At 40.7% G+C, this 21539-nt stretch overlaps 1 protein-coding gene across 5 annotated transcripts in view; it reads left to right on the plus strand.

Moving 5' to 3' along the window:
* Ezh2 (enhancer of zeste 2 polycomb repressive complex 2 subunit) overlaps nt 1–21539 on the plus strand; it is a 65208-nt gene that overhangs the window by 33759 nt on the left and 9910 nt on the right. For 4 of the 5 annotated variants that reach the window (XM_036182756.1, XM_036182757.1, XM_036182759.1 and 1 more), the window contains exons 4-12: nt 5379–5495; nt 10026–10146; nt 10918–11058; nt 12452–12554; nt 13130–13293; nt 17380–17471; nt 18915–19155; nt 20192–20361; nt 20748–20842. In XM_036182756.1, coding sequence (XP_036038649.1) covers nt 5379–5495; nt 10026–10146; nt 10918–11058; nt 12452–12554; nt 13130–13293; nt 17380–17471; nt 18915–19155; nt 20192–20361; nt 20748–20842 — 1244 coding nt within the window. The remainder of the gene's footprint in view (nt 1–5378; nt 5496–10025; nt 10147–10917; nt 11059–12451; nt 12555–13129; nt 13294–17379; nt 17472–18914; nt 19156–20191; nt 20362–20747; nt 20843–21539) is intronic. The other variant, XM_036182758.1, reaches the window with a different exon arrangement.

Genomic DNA, 21539 nt, shown 5'->3' on the forward strand with positions numbered 1-21539 from the left:
GAAGGACTTGAGAGCAAGCAGGTAAAGAATAAGTTTCCTTCTTCTATGTCCTTATATATAGATTGCCAGCAGAAGGTGTGGCCCAGATTAAAGGTGGATCTTCCTAGTCAAAAGATCTGGATTAAAGGTGTATTTCCACATCTCAAAGATCAGGATTAGAAGTGGGTCTTCCCACTTCAAAAGATTTAATATAAAAAAAAATCCCTCACAGGTGTGCCCGGCCATTTGGATTTTAGTTAATTCCAGATGTGGTCAAGTTGACAACCAAGAATAGCATCACTCTGATCCTCCTGAAAAGCTGCATATAATCTTATCACTCAGGAAGCAGAGACAGGAGGATTACTGTAAGTTTGAAGCCAGCCTGGTCTAGAGAATTCCATGCTGGCCAGGACTATACAAAAACTGTCTCAAAACACCCCCCCACCCCCACACACACCCTGAAATACTGGGTGTGTTCCTACAAGGAAGGAGTGTAAGAGAGACATAGGATGAAAGTAACATTCGAGATAAATAGCCTTTTGTTACTCGAGTGTCTCCAGTCTGTAAAGGCTCTTCGACATAAATGTATAACATCAAAAATGGAAGCAGTTTGCAATCTGGAATTTATTTCTTAGCTTAAATACTTGCATGATGTTAGGACCATTCTTGTTTTTATTTCTGACCCTCTTCTGTCAGAGGTACTTGTTTTTCTTAAGACTGTCTCCTCCATTTCTCCTCCTCTTTTGTCCTTAAAACTGCTTAATACATGTTGCTAACTCACTCTGGTTTTTCTTCCTTTCTGTCTCACCTAAAAGTAGTCTTGAATTTAAATTATGTATACTGCCCTTGCCAGAATGCCTAGCTAATTAAAAACTGGCATTTGCCAGATATGGTGCTGTATGGCTTTAATCCCAGCCCTCAAGGGCCAGAGGCAGGAAGATCTCTGAGTTCAAGGCTAGCCTGGTCTACAAAGCAAGCTCTAGGCCAGTTAGGGCCACAGTGAGATCTTATCTCAAACAAACTAACAAACAACAACAAACACATCACAAAAACTTGAATTTGCTCCCTTTCTTTCCTTAAGTCCTGAAGAAAAATGAAGGTAGATTCAGAAATAATCTCCAGCTTCTCTTTGGGTTGATGGAAGCTGATGTCTGCTCCTTGCTCTTCTGGGATGATGGCCTTCCTAGAGTTGATAGTAGCTCACATTCTCTTTTGGGGAGATGGCTTTCCTGTGCCTTCTTTGTTCTCACCTGGAGAAATAGAAGTGTGTTCGAAAATATTGACAGTTCCTGTGTCTTGGCATGAACTAACTAACTGAGCCATCGAGTATCCAAGAATTACACACTAGGTAGCTGGAGGTAGAGCTCCCACGTACTGTTTGAAGCTGGGCTCAACTGGCCTCAGGCTAAGGAGCACTCAGGGGTGGCATGGCTGTAGCTGTTCTTTTGGGGTGTCCTGCCTAAAACAGGGTAGTGGTGAATTTTAAAGTCAACTTTGGTAATGTCTCTACCACAGTGCTTGGCACAGATCACACAGGGTGTGTGATCTTTCTTCCCTGCAGGCCATTCACCTGCTCTCCCTCTATGATTTTTCCATAACACAGTTTTTACTTGGAACCAGCCTTCTGCCAAGAGTCTCAGTTTGGTTGTGTACTCCTACAACTACTGTTTTTGGCTTGACTTCCCTCTCCAGCCACACAGTCACCTGTTGTACAGCTGGCTGATGTAAGTCTCCGACCTCAGAAGAACTTAGCAGTTACTTGTTACTTAGCAGTAAGCTGTGTTTCTCTGAAAATGTGGCATTCTTCACAACCAGTTTTCTCTCTTTACCATTGTTGATGAATCATTTGGAACTAGAATTAGAAATTTAAATTGCTAAAGTAGGCCTCCTAGAGCACAACTGAACAGGTAAAAATGCTATGGAGACTTGCAACAGTTTTGGCCTGCTCTGAGCATATGAGTATTTAAAGTATTGATGGTGAGACACATTCAAAGAATGTGTCCTGTAAGTCAACACACAAACATTTCCTTACTTGTTTTATTTACTTGCACATGCTCTGGCATTTCAGTATCATTCATAAGGAAGAAGTATAACCATGGTTATAGCAGGTTAGTGGCTAAGGGTGGGTAGGCTCCAGAGGTGTGCAGAGCTCAGATCCGTGTTCCACACAGGTGTTCTGGGAGCTCTGGCTGAACTTTCTGTCACAGAGAATCAGCAAACGCAGTCTGTTGATTCTGTAACCTTGTTTTGAGATACTGCGCTGAGTATTATTTTGAGGTGGGAAGGGAAAACCATACCTTTTCCCTCAGGTGCTTTCCCCTTACAGAGCTTATGTTTCACCCCTTGAGGACTTTGGATGACTCAGAATTGAAGTGATGGGTCCCTGGAATGGGTACCTGACAGAGATACGGGACTGGAGGTGTGGTACTGTGTGCTATAGCCCATGCCTTTCTGTTTTCTGTGCTTCTGTGAGTTCTGTTTATGGTCAACCCAGCTTTCATTTAGTATGCCCAGAGTTTTCTGCAAAGCCATCATCCCCCATCTAGTGGTTGAAAAGAATATTTAACTGTCTAACTTTATGTGTAATCTTGGAATCACATGCTGAAACAGGTAAGTCAGAGCTGGAGAGATAACCTGTCTCTTTAAGCTTTAAAGGGAGCTTCTGTGTAGAATTAAAGCCTCAGAATTAGGTTATCACCACCAACTATAAAACAAAAGTCAATAAGAATTGTTTTATATTTAGGACCACTGGATAGTACGGGATGCTTTATCAAGTAATTCTAACCACCTCCATGCCACATTTACCTAATCAGGGTTAACCTGGGGAGCTGTGCTAGGAGGGAGTAGTGGCGTGAGAGGAGAGAGGTTGGAGAGAGGCTGCTCTGATCTTGGGGTGTCTGTTCTGCAGCAGGTACTGTAGCCTGCTGTCACGAATTTTCCCTGTGAGCTTCTAACGTAAGAACTCTAAAGAAGTTCGTGGATGTTGCAGTTAGACTTAGCTTTGTAGCCTGCCTTCTAAATTTACATTCTGACTAGGAAGATTTAGCTTCCGACCCCTGGCCTCATTTGTGGATTGTGATGCCAAAATTATATTGTAAAGTCATAACGAAAACTTTATGATCGTATGTATAAGCAGTTACTTAGCACAGTGACTGAAACATGGTATGTGCTCAATAAACATTAGTTCCTGTTGTTTTTTAATTAGTGAATGGAGGGATGAGGCTCTGTGTATGAGGCCAGTTAGCAGGACGAGCACATTAACAAGCCATTCAGACCTTATTCACTTAACTCTGAACTTTTGGCATTATTTTACTTTTGCCTTTTTGGAAAGCACATTAGTAGACATCACTGTTTAGTTCTTTGGAACTGCGCAGTCCTTCTCTTTTGCTTCTTTGGCAATGAGCACTCTGATGGTCAGAGGACCCCAGCAGCTGTGTAGAGCTGAAGGCTTGGATGGCCTGTCTGCCACTGCCCTCTCCTTATCTAGTCCTAGTCTTGCTGACTTGGAAACATACTATAGAAAACTCAGACACTGATGTATATGTGTGTGCACATGTGACTGATATGGGTTCCTTTTATTCTCTTCTATTCTTCTTATTATAGATCATCAATACACATACAGGGTATTTTTGAGATGGCCATGGAGGCTTGACATTTGAGAACAGAACTCTAAGAAAAGCTGGGCTCCTCACTAGGAAAGAAAGTAATGTGGTTATCAGAGCACAGACTTACACCATGTTTTCAGAATCAAAGTTGCAAAAATTTTAACAGTTTTAAACCAACATATTTATTGAAGTCACCGTGATAAGAAAGCATCACAATTTAACGGGCAGTTTTTTTCCTGTGTAATACAGGAGAAATAGTATGCTGTGGAGTCTGATAGAGTACCTCAGTTCTGTAACAGGATTCCAATGAGCTTACAGGTGGATAGTCTGTCTTGCCTTGGACAAACAGTTTCAGGAAGGAGAGACTGGCTACAACCATTTCCTCACTCAAGCCCCTCACTCCACACCTGTAAAGGGTCATAGTTAGCTTTGCCCCTGGCAGACCCCTAAGTTTCTTCCTCTCGAGAAGCTGTCCTTCACCATGTACACTAATAAACAGTTCTATCTTCTGGGGGCAGATCCTGTCTCTTTCTGCCTTCTGTCTCTTTATGCAGCTTCAGAAATCTACCATGAAATCAATATCACCATAGATGATAGAAATGGCATTTTAGTGGACTAGAAGGTGTAAGCAATATACAGGTGAAGTATCATGACACCGTTTTAGTGGGTCAGAGCAGTGTTAAGACAGTCAGACTTGTGCTTATGTACAGCTCTATGTATGATCTTGAGCAAAGTACTTGCTATTTCTTTACCTTAGTTTTCTCACTGCAAAGCGGGTCTTAGAATGTTGTAGTAAGAACTATGGTGAGACATTTATTGTGTTTCATGTAGTGCCTTACATACAAACACTTAGAGATTATAGAATTGATTAGAATATTTTGCAATTGAAACTCAAATCTATTACTCTCTCTTAATGCAGTATTTGATAATATACTATAAAGTATGACATTCTTAAACAAGGAAGATGAAGATAGGAAAGGTTAGACACTCATAGTGATGTCTGCCTATGATCTTAGCATCCTCAGCACCTTGTAGGCCGAGGAAGGAGGACTGTGAATTCGAGGACACAAACAAACACAAAAAAGATATAATATGCAAATCAAAAAGAAAAGGTTAATGTGTCTGGGTCTAGTTGCACATGCATTAATCCCACTATTCTGGAGGCAAAGGCAGGTGGATCTTTGTGAGTTCCAGGCCCGCTTGCCTGGTCTACAGATTGAGTTCAATAACAAGAACCTGTCCTAAAAAACAAAAAGATAACATTCTTAATCTTATGATTTAAGTGCATAGTTAGTATATATATATGGTTGAATGGTCAGAATTTAATATAAGCTCCAAACTTAACAGCAGCAGATCAGATTTCTGAGGCTAATAGGAATGGTTTTGGTTTTTCGAAACAGGGTTTCTCTGTGTAGCTTTGCGCCTTTTCTGGAACTCGCTCTGTAGCCCAGGCTGGCCTCGAACTCACAGAGATCTGCCTGGCTCTGCCTCCCAAGTGCTGGGATAAAGGCGTGCGCCACCAATGCCTGGCCAGGAATGTTGTTTTTGATTCTAACTGTTAATGGTAAGTATGAGAAAGGCTGGAGGGATTTAAAACTTGCAAAATCTGGAGAAGTTTTTTTTCACCCTTAGTGAAAAGAGGATTCTTTTTGGATTTTATGAGCCTTTCCATCTTAGGTAAAAATTCTACTCCAAATTACTTAAGAATTTAGCATCTATTCACAGTATGGTGATCATAGTTTGAGGTTGATCTTTTTATTTTTAAGAGGAAGTTTTATTTATGTTCTATTTTAGTGTTCAGTGACCAGTGACTTGGATTTTCCAGCACAAGTCATCCCATTAAAGACCCTGAATGCAGTTGCGTCGGTGCCCATAATGTATTCTTGGTCTCCCTTACAGCAGAATTTTATGGTATGTAAGTAATGTTGCTTTTGTTTGTTTGATAATGGATTTGAATAAGAAACATGATATTTTTTTTGTTATGGTGCTAAAGATAAAATATAAAGATAAAATAATTTTTAAAATTCACCAAAATGATAATCACTTGAAGTGTTTTTTTTAAAAAAATTAAGTTTAAAACCATTTAATGTTCTTTTCCTGCATTCTGCACAAGAAAAGTAGAAGTAAACACATTAATAGATGAAGTTTATAGTTCTTATTCTTTAAAAGTACAATCAGTGGCCTGTGACCTCAGCCTGACTTTTCATTTTATTAACTGAGAGCTTGTCATCAAACAGTTTTAAGGAAAAGTTAAGAGATAGTGGCATACCTTTATGTTAGTTTGAGGCTATCCTGGTCTGCATAGCAAGTTCTAGGACAGCCAGAGCTACATAATAGAGAGACTTTGTCTCAAAATAAAACAGAACAACAATGTGTGATTACGTACACTGGGAACTACTTGCAGGATTTATAAAGCACAACCAAGTTAGGTCATGTCTATCCAGAGAACACTGGTTAAACTCTGGTAATACAATGCTGATATGTAATTCTTTATGGAAATAGAATGAAGGAAGGTAGAACAAGAGAAATTGAAGAGTGTATTCTTGACTTGTATTGTTAAATAAAAATTACGCAGCTTGGGGCTAGGGAGATGGTTCTATGTATGCGCAAGATAGTCAGGCATGGTAGTATAGGCTTGAATTGTAATACCAACACTGGGGATGTGGAGACAGGCTCCTTGCTGGCCAGCCAAGCCTAATCAGTAATCTGCAGTCCAAAATCCTAAATAACTCAAGGTGGATGGCTCCTGAGAACAATACCTAAAGCTGGCTGTTGGCCTCTCTCTCTCTCTCTCTCTCTCTCTCTCTCTCTCTCTCTCTCTCTCTCTCACACACACACACACACACACACACACACACACACACACACACGTGCACGCACACACATACACACGAAAAAAACCACACACAAAATAAACCACTATAGTTTTACTTATGTGATGTATATAATAAAATGTTGAGAGAATTTCTTGAGGAAGTTAGAGAATTGCTGTATAGAATTGCTGCTAGAAGTTTCTGTCTTTCTTTTTTTAAAAATAGTAGACATTTGTAATGAGTGACTTTTCTTACACTTCTGACAGTGGCAGCTAAAGGTAAATTTCAGTTACTCTTGTGAAGCTATGTTTACATTTAAGGCTTTACTAAGAAATACTGTGTTTTAGTATCATTTTGGTATCTTAAATGAGGCTTCATGTTTTCAGATTGGAATTGTGGAAGAATCTAATGCTTAAAGTTGCCAGAGAGTAGTTTGGATCATTTTGGGGCTTTGTTGGCCACTAACCAAAGCAAATTAGATGGCTGTTATGGGTAACATGTTTTAGGGAGCAAAGTTAGATGACTACCACTGAGAAGACAGAGTAGACAAATATTTAATTTTGGCTTACTTTAAAAGAAATGGACTCGCTTAATTTAGATGAGAATTGTGCATGCAAAATGGAATGAAAGTTGAGATGAGTGTGCAGATATGCTTGGACCTGAGAGAGTGTGTGTGGATATGCTTGGACCTGAGAGAGTGTGTGTGGATATGCTTGGACCTGAGAGAGAGTGTGCAGATATACTTGGACCTGAGAGAGAGAGAGTGTGGATATACTTGGACCTGAGAGAGAGAGTGTGTGGATATGCTTGGACCTGAGAGAGAGTGTGTGTGGATATGCTTGGACCTGAGAGAGTGTGTGTGGATATGCTTGGACCTGAGAGAGAGTGTGTGTGGATATGCTTGGACCTGAGAGAGAGTGTGTGGATATGCTTGGACCTGAGAGAGAGTGTGTGGATATGCTTGGACCTGAGAGAGTGTGTGTGGATATACTTGGACCTGAGAGAGAGTGTGTGGATATACTTGGACCTGAGAGAGAGAGTGTATGGATATACTTGGACCTGAGAGAGAGTGTGTGGATATACTTGGACCTGAGAGAGAGTGTGTAGATATGCTTGGACCCGAGAGAGAGAGTGTGTGGATATGCTTGGACCTGAGAGAGAGAGTGTGTGGATATGCTTGGACCTGAGAGAGTGTGTGGATATGCTTGGACCTGAGAGAGTGTGTGGATATGCTTGGACCTGAGAGAGAGTGTGCGGATATGCTTGGACCTGAGAGAGTGTGTGTGGATATGCTTGGACCTGAGAGAGAGAGTGTGTGGATATGCTTGGACCTGAGAGAGTGTGTGGATATGCTTGGACCTGAGAGAGAGTGTGTGGATATGCTTGGACCTGAGAGAGAGAGTGTGTGGATATACTTGGACCTGAGAGAGAGTGTGTGGATATACTTGGACCTGAGAGAGAGTGTGTGGATATGCTTGGACCTGAGAGAGAGTGTGCAGATATGCTTGGACCTGAGAGAGAGTGTGTGGATATGCTTGGACCTGAGAGAGAGTGTGTGGATATGCTTGGACCTGAACAAAAACATTAAGTTCTACATTTTCCTTTTATACCTCAGACTTTGTTTTGTCTCAATTTTCATTTCCTTCTTTATCTAAACTTTTGATAAACTCAAAATTTGTTATCTGCTGATCATTTGAAAAAAAAAAATGTATCTTCTTGTTTCTTAGTTGCCTGATGGTCACCTGTGTATCTCATGGTCTTTACCAGTATGCTCTTTCCTGTTGATGGTTGTTGTAGTCTAGTCCTAGGCTTCTAACATTTTAGTACTTGAAATATTCCCTCTGTCCTCCAGTGAATCTTAGCCAGTCAGTATTTTTCAGAGTTAAATTTCTAAAACTCAAAATTTAACCAATACCTTGTTTAAGGGCTCTCACAGACTTAACGTAACTTAGTTCCTTATATCTGCTTCAGAACCATCCAGTCTTGTATGGTTGCTGTCATTTTTATCCTTCTGAAACTTCTCTTCTTTCTATGATTGTTGGTTTTTTGTCCTTTGTATTCTCAAGAATTCTGGTCTCTACACTTTCCTTTGGTCCTTCCCAGCTATCTGTTACACTTTGATGTAGACTTAACCCGTCTTGTTTACTACCATAATCATCTTTGATGTATGACTTGTTCATCAAAGTATTGAAATATTTTCTGTTGCTATAGAATATTATGATTTGACAAGCATAAATCCTTTGGCATAAACTTTAGCAGGACCATATCTGTATCTTTTTTTTTTTTTTTTTTTTTTGCTGTGATAAATCACCAAGATCTAAGGCAACTTATAGAAGGAAGAAGTTATCTGGGCTCATCCCCAGAGGGATAAGAATCTATCACGGCAGCCAGAGGTGTGGTGGCTGGAGGAAGAAGCTGAGAGATCACATCCTCAGCTGAATCACAAAACAGAGAGAGAGAGAGAGAGTTGAGGGGAGAGGGAGAAGGAAAGGGAGAGAAAGAACTAGAAGTGAAGTGAGGCTATGGAATCTTAAAAGTCTGTATCTAGTGACATGCTTCTTCAAGCAAGGCTGCACCTCCTTAACCTTCTAAAGATCACTCCCAGCTGGGGACCAAGTCTTCAAATACATGAGCCTGCGGAGGAGATTTCTCATCCAGACCACATAGTATTGCATAGAATTTTATTGTATTGAATGTCTTACTTCCTACATCATCAAATGGAGTCAATAAAATAACTTTTCTTTTTTTGATGAGTATAGTTTATTTTGATAAGTCACATTCATCAGTTAGTTCTATTACAGATGCCTCAAATTTCATTATCTGCAATAGGAATGTCTTAAACTTGCTGTCTAATGTAACCTGTTGCAGTTTTCTTTCTTAGAGGTTCTTAGGGAGGATTGCATGTGAGATTAAATACAGTTACAGGCCGGGCAGTGGTGGCGCACGCCTGTAATCTCAGCACTCGGGAGGCAGAGGCAGGCGGATCTCTGTGAGTTCGAGGCCAGCCTGGTCTACAAAATGAGTTTCAGGACAGCCTCCAAAGCTACAGAGAAACCCTGTCTCCCTCCCCCCCCAAATATATATATACACACACACAATATATATATATATATATATATATATATATATATATATATATATATATACACACACACAGTAGTTAAGAGTCTGCTCTAGATATCTGGGGAAAGACAAACGCTCATGGAAAATACTGTTCTTAGTTATCTCGTTGACTTCTGCATGGTACTGGGAATTGAGCTCAGTCTTCAGCATGCTGAACAAGTGTCTCCCATTTAATGAACTATATTTGCAGTATTTCTCACATTGAGGGCTTAGACGTGTGTGTGCGCGTGCGTGCGTGTGTGTGTGTGTGTGTGTGTGTGTGTGTGTGTGTGTGTGTGTACACATGTATCTGTATTTGTAGCATGGCAAATATATGGAGGTCAGAGGACAGCTTGTGGGGAGTTAGTTCTTTTTATCACCTGAGTCTCAGGGAGTGAAATCTGGTTGTCAGGCTTGGCAGCCAGTGTCTTTACCGTCTGAGCCATCTCTCTGGCCCACACAATGAGTTTTAAAAAAACATTTCAATAATTAGAACACATATGGTTTTCATTTCTTTAACTTTTAGGTTGAAGATGAAACTGTCTTACACAACATTCCTTATATGGGGGATGAAGTGCTAGATCAGGATGGCACTTTCATCGAAGAACTAATAAAAAATTACGATGGGAAAGTGCATGGAGACAGAGGTGAGCCATGTGTATTCTCTCTTGGGGGCTTTGCTAAAGACTCTATGCTTGGTATCTTAAGCATAGGGTTTGTAACAAAATTTTTTTGTAATAAAATGAAATTTTGTGCTTGACTCTGAAGGACTAGCCTGGGCTTACAGGCCTACATTTTTAGTGTTTCTTTAGACTTCCATTGGAGATCTTATTTCCCACTCGGTAACCATCAGTAACTGGTTATGAGCTGTAGCAGCAACAACATGTAGATTTATAGGATGGAGTGTGTGTATTTGGTAAGCGTTAAATAGTAAAATTAACTAGGTTTAAGGTTCTATTTATGGGATGTGTGCTTCAGACACCCTGCTCAAAAATGCCTTTCTTCAGGGCTGCCGTAGCTCCTGCAATGGAGTCAGCAGAATCCTGGATTCAGGTTTCTGTGTACAGGAGGCTCTCTGGATGGTTGAGAGAAGGGAGATGTGGTCGTATTACAGTGGAAAACGAGGTTTGAAGTGGCCGGTCAGTGACAGACTGGGAGAAGGCTAAAGCCACAGGTCCTTGAAGATTAGGCGAGGAGTGGGCCCTGGACCATTTGGGAGGGAGTGATTCCTGAGAAAGCAACAGGTACTAAAGATAAATGCTGTTTTCTTTGCTGGCTGTGAAATGATCTTACTGGCCTCATTTGCCTCTCGTGTTACCATGCTGTGCTGATAGGCCGTGGCTCCTCTTCCAGATTAGGAGACACATACACAAACTTTTGTCTTTACACTTTCCCCTCTGTTTCTGACTGACTTTTAGAATGTGGATTTATAAATGATGAAATTTTTGTGGAGTTGGTAAATGCTCTTGGTCAATATAACGATGATGACGATGATGATGATGGCGACGATCCTGATGAAAGAGAAGAAAAACAGAAAGATTTAGAGGACAGTCAAGATGGTATGTTTAAAACTAGTTTTTATATGGGCCTTACATTATTCTTTGAAAAAAAAAAAAAGGTGTGGAGCTAGTGATGGCTCAGTGGGTACCAGTGCTTACCATCAGGCCTGATGACTTCAGTTTGATCCCTGGGACCTACACTGAGGAAGAGAGGAACTGACTCTCCTAAGTCACTCTCTTACCCTCACATGAGTACACACTGTGGCATCTATACACCCGTACACATACATGTAAATAAATGTAAAAAACACCCCATGTATGGGTGGAATGTAATCCCCCCTTTCTTTTGTTAAATGTTATATCTTAGTAGTATGATCAAATATATTCTCTGCAGCATTTCATTCTCCACTGGAACTTCTTGGTTTTCTTTGCCCAGCAGAGGAACATAATCCTTTTTGGGCTTTGCTGATCAATTGTCATAATCATCTTTATAATAACATCATATATTATGTATATTGTACACTAACTTCATATGCACCAGCTCACCTCTCCTTCCACAGCTCTATAATGTAGGGGTTGCTGTCAGATCCATTCTAGATTGGAAATGGCTTTAAGGAGGCTGAAGGCTAAGGAACTTACTGAAAGTGCAATATTGGGAAGAAGTAGAGGCCCAGGCTCCAAGATCATGACCTAGGCCTGACTTCAGAGCTGTAGTATTATTGTTTCTGTACTTGTTAAGGGTTATTAGAAACTAGTCCATCCTGTGGCAGAGCCCATAATGCTGCTGTCCCCTCTCAACAAGCCTAGTATTAAGGCAGCATAGTGGAATTTAGGGGAGAATTGCAATTTCAAAAGGCATGTATTCTTTTTAACTTACCTTAGGGGTCAACTGGATAATTGCAAAGTTCTGCCATGCTACTGGCAGATCTGAAAATGGGTTAGTGATCATCTCTGACACAAAGCTATTAGTTGCAAATAATCAAAATCTGGGGGTTCAGTCTTCCAGTGCTCTTAAAACATCTCATATCTGAATTTCATGTTTGTCCTTCAAATGTTGCACAGGCTTTTCCATTAGAAGTAGGTGATATAGGGCTTGTTGGCACATGCCTGTAATCTCAGCACTTGAGTGAAGGCAGGGGAGTCAGAAGTTCAAGGTCATCCTCAGCTACATAGTGAGTTTTATGCCATCTTGGAGATACTAGGCAAACCTCTCCCACAAAACAAAACAAAAGCCCCAAGTCAGTCATAGTCAGAGACAGTCGAATAGAAAAGTGGGCTGGCGAGATGGCTCACTGGGTAAGAGTGCTTGCTGAGCGAATCTCGAGGACTTGTCCCAAAACAACAACAACAACAACAACAAAGCAAGAAAAAGAAAACAGCTTTCTTGAGATACTGTGAAACAGAGAGAATGAGATTGAAACTTGTTTCTCCCTTGTCACAATTCACTATTTAGATAAAGAAAGTTGCCCACCTCGGAAATTTCCTGCTGATAAAATTTTTGAAGCTATTTCCTCAATGTTTCCAGATAAGGGCACAGCAGAAGAGCTAAAAGAGAAGTAAGTAAGATTTTTATTTTTTTAAATATAAGGAAGTCTTGCATGTAATTCATCATCTGGGCTTATTCTGAATGGAGTTGTTGTATCCGATGAGCCATTCCGTAGTTTATAGCTCACATGATATTTCAAGCACGATCTCTCCCTTCCCTTTCTCTCTCTTGTCCACACCCCCATTCTTGTACTATGTGTTATAAAATGTTTATTGCATATAGAATAAGTACCCGTATGAGTATTCATGCGTATAATAGACCCATGTACAATTTACACTGATAAATTGTAGGAAACCTTTTTTGGGCACTGGTAGAGATTTTTATATTTAATTCAAACTATGTAATGACCTATTCTGTGATGTACCTGAATTGTATTAATGAGCATGATTCTTGCGTTGCCATGCACAATACATGATTGGTTCTTTGTATAAGTGAAGATTGCTGTGGGTTAGATCTTTCTATGGTGTTTTAGGTAAAGTAAACATTAAAAAAAAAATCAAAGCCACGGAAACTTTTTAGAAACTTTATTTTTTAAAAAATGATTTTTCCTTTCTGCTTTACTGACATGTTTTCTTTGTTCACCAGATATAAAGAACTCACTGAGCAGCAGCTCCCGGGCGCTCTGCCTCCTGAATGCACCCCAAACATAGACGGACCAAATGCTAAATCTGTTCAGAGGGAGCAGAGCTTGCATTCATTTCATACGCTTTTCTGTCGGCGGTGTTTTAAGTATGACTGCTTCCTACATCGTAAGTGCAATTATTGTACGTTTTCATTTTCTATCTTTGTTGTTGAAATGTGTATTGAAGCAACTTGAAAGAGTTGCCATTTATCACAACTAGAATGTACTGGTCAGTCTTGTAGAAAAGGTTGAACAATATGCTAGATCCCTGTCCTGTTATTTTTACCTTGCTTGAGGATTCCCCTGACGTCCTTTATCCACATCTAATTCCAATAATTGCTTCCCACTAACTTGGAGTATAGGTCAGTGACTCTTCACGAGGCTACTTTATAATGAAGTTATTATTGTGAAGGAACTCAGAGCTCAGAGCAATATTGCTGATATTTCTGAACAAGTTTTATTAAGTAACAGATTGGCTGAAAAGGCATTTATATAAACAAGTTCTTGCATAGTCTTAAAAATATTTATTTCTTTTTGATCCTCAGAGTAATTGCTTCATAAGTACTTGCATTTCAACACAAGCAAGGCATAAAATAGTCTTAGTATCAGTATGAAAACTTACTTTTCCCTTGACATTTCTAGGGAGTGAGGTTTCTTAGTAAAACTTCTAGGTAACTAGAATTTATTTTATGTTTTTTGAGACTGGGTCTCATACTCAGTATGTAGCTAAGGCGAACCTTGAACTGCTGATTATCCTGATCCACCTGCCTCTGCCTCCAGAGTGCTAAGATTAAAGGTATATGTCACCATGCTTGGCCAGTGGTGATACTCACAGCTATATCTTCCCACCTATTTTTAAATTTTTGTTTTATCTGTTTATACTTGTTGCTCTTTTCCACTTATAATTTGTTGTAATAACATGTGTTTTGACCTGGAAATATTCGAGTGAGTGAGTGTGTGTGTGTGTGTGAGAGAGAGAGAGAGAGAGAGAGAGAGAGAGAGAGAGAGGAGAGGAGAGAGAGATTATAGTAGTATAGTTTAATGATAGTAAATTAGAAATACTTGAAGTGGGTTTCTAGACTTCTAGCTCCATCTCCCCATCTGAAGTGATGCTTTGGTAGTTTTACTAGCTTGTAAGTTGTCTTAATTTCCTCCTATCCATTAGACAGCGAGTGAATGCCTTATTTAGACTTGTCAGTGTTATCTTCAGTAAACTTAAAGTTACATTTAAAAAATAAAATAACCGCATGTTGGAGTGGAGTCATCCACTGCCTCTGGCTCTAAGTCTGTGTTCTCTTCCTCCACTACCCCTGAGCCTTGGAGCAGGGGTGTGATAGAGATTTCCCTTTTAGGTCTGGAAGCGTGCTTCAGTCTGAGTCTGCATCTTGACCAGTTGTGGGTCTCTATGTTAATCACATGTACTGCAAATAGAAGCTTCTCTGGTGACGGTTAAGAAATGCATTAACTTATGGTTATAATCATGTTATTAGGAGTTGATTTAATATTATCTCCATTTGATAAAATAATAGTATTAGGCTCTCTTCTTCCCTAGGGTCCAAGACTAGTCTAGCCACAGATTCTTGGCCTAACTAACAATGGTGCCAGATATAGGTATCATCTTGTGAAGTGGGACTTACATCCAATCAGAAAGTGGTTGGCTACTCTCATGATGTTCATGACACTGCAGCAACAATGGCATGCCTTGCCATGCCAGTCCTAATAGCATCTTGCAGCATTCACAGCTGGGAAGATGGGTGATTACTTTCCCCCTTCATTAGTGTGCATAGCCCCTTCCTGTACTCTGCATCCTAGCCAGTAGGGATGAAGCTTCCAGGATAGTGCCAGCTTAATAACTTCATGTTCTATGACTCAAGTATGTGATCTCTTCAGCAATAAGGTCTTCTCAATAGCATTGGCAATAGCCTGTAATGTTTGGGGACCCATGGGACCTCACTGCTCAACAACTCCAAAGGAGGTAACCTGTTTCTGGCACTTGCCTTTTTATTAGTTAGCCTGTGTTGTCTAGAAGAGGCATTGTTGCCCCCATTATAGAGTAACTCTAGTTTACCTTATTTTTTTTTTGAGACAAGGTCTCACAGTCAACCTAGAGTTCACCTTTTTGTGTTTGTTGACTGCACATCAAGCCCGAGAGCCTCCTTATCTCTGCTTCCCCAGTGCTGGGCTTTCAGATACATCTGACCTTTGTAGAGGGGCTAAGGATCCACGCTCAGGTCCTCATGCCTGCATAGGATGCAGTTTACCTACTGAAGCCTTCCCCAGCCCTGAGTCAGTTCTCTTGAAATGAATTGTTTAAAGTTTGTTTAATAAAAGGTCCACAAGTAAGGTTAAATTAAAAAAAAAAAAAAGAATTTGTATCATCTGGCTTTCTCTACTTTAAGATTATAAGGCTCCCCCCTTCACGTTTTAAACTTTACTTTTTTTCTTTATTCTTTCTTTTTCTTTTTGCATTTGTTCATTTATTTTGGGGGTTGGGTGGTATGTGTGCTGTGGTGCTCCTGTGAAGGTTAGGACAGTTTAAAAAGTTATCTTCTTCCATGTGCGTTCTGAGGATTGAGTTCAGGTTGTCAGGCTTGACGGCAAGCACATTTACCCAGTACACAGAGCCATCCACCTGCCCACTTCTCCTTTGTAAAAAAGGTACACTTGTGTATCTTTCTGTGCAGAACTTATTGGGAATATGGATCCAGTTCCTTTTTCTCATCTACGAAATTATCTAACTATTTAGATCATTTGTGGAGAAGTTCAAGTCATTTGCTATATAGTATTTCTCTCATTGCTTATTATCAGTGTGTATTTATTTGTTCATTGAGCCAGCTCCCTAGTCCCTGGCTTGTTTCTCAGTTTTAGGTACCTTTAATGTGCCCATGAGCCTCTGTTAACAGCACTGGCTCAGTGATTTTGCATGTGAGCACACATGTTGGCCATGGTGTGAGCATGGAAGTCAACGTGTTGGAGTTAGTTCTCTCCTTCCACCATGTGGGTTCTAGGGATTGACCTTGGGTCATCTGACTTAGTGATAAGTGCCCTTATCTTGCTGATCCTTGTAAGTCTATTTTAAGAATAATTTATTTTGAGCTAAAACAAATCCAAAACACCAGAACATGTGGTGTTACTGTCTATAATCTCAACATTATTGAGACAGAGGCAAGATTGCTAGCCTAGGCTATATATCAAAACTTTGGTCAAAACTAAACGAAAACAATCAAAACCCAACTACCATTAAAAAGGTGTGTTTGTGGGGGGAAACTTGGGAATTGAGCTCAATGGCTGAGCCTTGCCTAACGGTGACCTGGATTGGATCCCTAATATTTGAGGGGAGAAGATAGAGAGGAGCCTTTATGGGAAAAGGTCTTTACAAACAAAACCACCAAAAAACTCCAGTCCCAAATCCCACACAGTTCTGTTAATATCACTTACTTTTAGCTAAATTAAGGTCAGTTTCATCTTGTGTAATTTTCACTGGCCCTTTACATTACATGAGAAAACAACCGGTGAACACACCCTAGAAAAGAACCCTAGCCATTGGGAGCTTCTCTCTAGAGTTTTTATTTTTTTTTTTATTTTAATTTTTTTTATAGCTGCCACTGAGCTAACTCCCCAACCCTTCTCTCTAGAGTTATAACAAGTAGAACCATTTTCAACTTCATGCTTAATAAATTGACCTTCTGCTAGAAGCCAAGAAATTATGTCAGAGCTGAGCATGGTGATATACATTTATAATTCTAGTACTGGGGAGGTGAGGCAGGAAGTGTGCCCTGAGTTTAAAGCCAGCCTGGGAAAGATACAATCCTCCTATCCCACTCCTCCCCCACAAAAACCCCTCCCTACACAGAGAAATTGTAGATGCCAGAATATTTTATAAAATTAGGAAGTCTGGTTTCTTTTTGCAATATGTTTTACCTGTTGGAGATACTAAACACTCAAGTTAAATGTTTATCGTTAACACTTTATGCCCATCAATCATACTTACAAGGGGAAAATAAGGATTATGAATCATTCCAGAGTTCACCATGTTTCTAACTTCCTTGGAGGTTGGAAGAAGAGTGGAGAATACCCTGTGATAGATGGAGAAGAAGTTGTATAAAGTAGATTAAGTACTTGAAAGGTATTAGTGGGTTTTGCAGTGGACCTGGGGAAATGAAAAAGAACACTTTGTAGAGCCGTATTCAGATACTTTGTGCTTATTCTGCAGCCTTCCATGCAACACCCAACACTTACAAGCGCAAGAACACGGAAACAGCTCTGGACAACAAGCCTTGCGGAGCACAGTGTTACCAGCACCTGGTGAGGTTTAGAGCTTTGTTTCTCTGGAGGGCTCGTGAGGACTTTGGTGGAGGTGGTGAAGCAGCTAATGCTGTCTGCACCCGTACTTACATATGGCAGGCAGTCTTCTCACCCGTGGTCCTCAATAGCTCTGTGCTGCACAGTGTAGTCTCTTAACCTCGGTGACTCTTTGTGGATCTGTGTTATTTCTGCAGCAATGTCTCTCGGTCTTGAGGATCAAGGACTCTCTACAAAGTTGATGAGAGGATGAGGCATAGAGAGCCCACTTAGACACCAGAAACCCAGTTAATTGTGTGCAGACGTCCCTAAGCCTTCGGCATGGACGTGTCCCTTCTCGGAATGTTTTAGGCCACTTGTACTTTGAGCTATATCATAGATCCCACAGATTTTCTTTTTTTAAGTGATAGAGATTAGGAGTAAGGGACTAGGAAAGTATGAGGCAGGAAAGTTGTTTTTTTACGGGTACTATCTTATTTTTTACCATTTCCCCTCTTTGAACCAAGCCACTCCTACCTAGGAACTAAGTGGGTATAGATTGCCTGTTGGATTTTGGACAGAAGATTCAATCAATGGCACCTACAGAAGGTATCCTATTTTTAAGCAATTTGGTTTTTGTAGAGTGAAGTATAAAACTGTTGGCTCCTTTCAAACTTTTCCCTTCTATTTCCACTAAAAAAAAAACAAAAAAATAAAAATAACAAAAAGGAATTCCTGAGCACTGTTTTATATTCTTTATAAGGCAGAACTTCATTGGCTCATCTAAAATGTTTCTGTGGTCTCTTACAAGCCATGCTCTTACCATTGTTTTATACTTTCTGAGATTGGATTGTGATACTTCAAAATGTAACCCTTATCTTGTTCCTAAAAGTTCTTTCATGTCTTCCTGTGGCTTTGCATCCTTCACAGGAAAAAAATATTGGATGTTTTAATAGTAAGACCGGAAGTGACTAAGTCATGCATGTATATGTTTTGTGTTCTTGTATACTTTACATAGTACCTTTAAAGAGATATGTATTATTTTAAGCTTTGAAATAGGAAGTCTGAATTGACACACTTTAGTATGTTAGAGTCTTATGATAGAGATTCTCCTTTAAGTGTACTGTATGTATAAGTAGAGAACAATACCTTTATTATGCAAAATACTCTTACATTTTAACTGTGTTTTAATTTAACATATTTTACAAATTCATCATGTAGAACTGTCTTGCCTGATTTTTGCATCATTAGAACAAAATATTGGACCTATTGTTATGTTTCTGAAATCTTGAAACTATCAAAAGCAGACAGGAAGTAGTTGGGTGTGTTGACATACAAATGACTGTGCTGATGGGTGCTGGGATGGACATATTCTTGAGCAACACTGTTGTGCAATGTCTTCTTATACTAGTCCACCAAAAGAAGGTTTAGAACTTTACCCTGATGCCTCCATTTTTCATTTTGCAGGAGGGAGCTAAGGAGTTTGCTGCTGCCCTCACTGCTGAGAGGATCAAGACACCACCCAAGCGCCCAGGGGGCCGCAGAAGAGGCCGACTTCCGAATAACAGTAGCAGACCCAGCACCCCCACCATCAGTGTGCTGGAGGCAAAGGATACGGACAGTGACAGGGAAGCCGGGACGGAAACTGGGGGCGAGAACAACGACAAAGAAGAGGAGGAGAAGAAAGATGAAACTTCCAGCTCCTCTGGTAAGACACAGCGGTGACTGGCTTGCTGTCGCTTCACGGGCTGAACTCTCTGACAGTTCAGATCATCTGATGCGTGTTGGGAACCAAACTGGGGTCCCCTCTGCTAGAGCAGTACGCTCTCCTAACCACAGAGCCTCTCCTAACCACAGAGCCGTCTCCAGGGCCCTTACCTCTCTGCCCTCCCCCTGCTGAGATCGGAGAGTTCTCTCAGCAGCACGTAGCTGAATTGCTTGTGCCCTCTCCCCACCACCCTGCCAGCCCGTCATCCTCCTCTGTCTGGGTTCCTGGAAGGTCTGATGCAATTGTTCTTGCCGTTGTACCGTTCCCTGTCCATCTTTGATGGAGCGTGATGAAACTGAGATTCTTGGTGTTAATCTTGAGGACCTCTGGGTAGTTTCAGTCAGGGAGAAAACAAGCACTACTGCTGGGTGTGTCTTTCACTGACTGACTTTTAGCTCTTTCAGCTCTGTGAACAGTGTCATAAATGGTGATAGACCCCGTTTGTGTTTACTTGCTAGTCTGTATTGAAAGAAGTAGAATTTTATGCGTCCTGTGGGGGAGGATGAATCTTTTTGATATTGTTTCTAGCTTTACTTAATTCCTAAATGCAATGTTTTTACTTAGTTCTAAAGTATAGTTAAGTGCCTTCTGTTTTTCTTTAGCATACCCTGGATTTTGCTTGTTCATATTGTTTAGTTGTGTCTGTGTGTGTGTGTGTGTATGTGTGTGTGTGTGTGTGTGTGTGTGTGTGTACTGCTATGCCACAGTGTAGGTGTGAATGGCAGAGCACAACCTCTGGGGTGGGTGCTCACCTCCATCTTATCTGAGGTAAGGTCTTGTGGTTGTTTCTCACTGCTGGAGACTCTCCCATCTCTGACTCATTTCCTTGTAGGAGCACATGTGCTGTGTGTCTGACTTGGATGTGGTTGAGAGGATTTGAACTCTGGTCCTTGCGATAAGAGCTTTTACCCACTGAGTCATGTCCCCAGCCCCTTAGTCGCCATTTCTTGACGAGTGCTAACATTTGGTTTTGTAGAAGCAAATTCTCGCTGTCAAACACCCATAAAGATGAAGCCCAATATTGAACCTCCTGAGAACGTGGAGTGGAGCGGTGCAGAAGCCTCCATGTTTCGAGTCCTCATCGGGACTTACTACGATAATTTCTGCGCCATCGCTAGGCTGATTGGGACCAAAACATGCAGACAGGTAAGCTGTGTATTCCAAGAGATTTAAACACAGGGCTAATAGGTGCTCGTTGTCCAGACTTGGAGTGTCTTGATTTCATTCTGTTGACCTTCTGAGGGGAATTTATTTCTCTCCCTCCCTTAAGAAAATTAAATCAGTAGTATTCTTTAGCTATGTTTCAGAAGTCCCTAGTTTAGAATTCAGTTTGGATGTGGTAGCTTTAACTACATAGAATTGAAACTGGGCAGACTCTTAATTTAGCTATGTTCCCAATGTGATGCGACCACAGTGATTTCTCCTGTGCCTTTCCTGTACCCTGTAGACCTGGCACTCACCAGAGAAACAAACATTTCCCCAGTATGCAAAAGTGTACAATGGCTGTTCATGTTACTCTGCCCTTCACCTAGGTGTATGAGTTCAGAGTCAAAGAGTCCAGTGTCATAGCACCTGTCCCCACTGAGGATGTGGACACTCCTCCGAGAAAGAAGAAAAGGAAGCACAGGTAAGCCTGGTGAGGAGCCGCTGCTGTGTGGGGCAGGGCTTCTCCCACAAGCAGGAGTCAGTTTTCACTTGATGATGATAAGAAAAAGCTTTAAACTGCTTTCAGAAGTAGACCTACAGAAGTCTCCTTGTCCCTGATGGTTGCTGTTACTTTTGTGTATAGTCACTTCAGGATATTTGGCATATCAAGTCATACAAATTTTGGTTACCACATCCATTGGATTTTGGTTGAGAAAAACATATTGCAGTACAGACTACATAAACAGTTCCTTTACTATTTGTTATGGAATGGTGTAAGACATGTTCCTACTGTGCTCTCTGGGCCAGTGTTTAGAAGTGTTTCTTATTCTAGGAGCCTGCATTTTCTAAGTGTGTGCCATTACATTTTGGTATTTAAAGTGAGCCTCATCTAAGTCTGTGGCCCTTACCTCTCACGAAGGCTTACCATGAATAAGTGTACAGAATGCTTTTGTAAATGTAGAGCCGGGGAAACCATGATTGGATCCCCCCATCCCAAACCTGCTGTTTTTTAAAATGAAAAGGGCAGTTGAGTAGGTAAGGAAGCAGTTAAATTATGCTTCACAAATTCAGTATAGGCCCATAGTGTACGTGTTGCATTGCTTTTATAAATCATTTAAACCTTACAGAAATTTTCCCATGGGAACATGAATTTAGGCTTTCATAGATGCTTCTGACTT

Source organism: Onychomys torridus, chromosome 3 (assembly GCF_903995425.1).
Source record: "Onychomys torridus chromosome 3, mOncTor1.1, whole genome shotgun sequence".
NCBI classification, from domain to species: domain Eukaryota; kingdom Metazoa; phylum Chordata; class Mammalia; order Rodentia; family Cricetidae; genus Onychomys; species Onychomys torridus.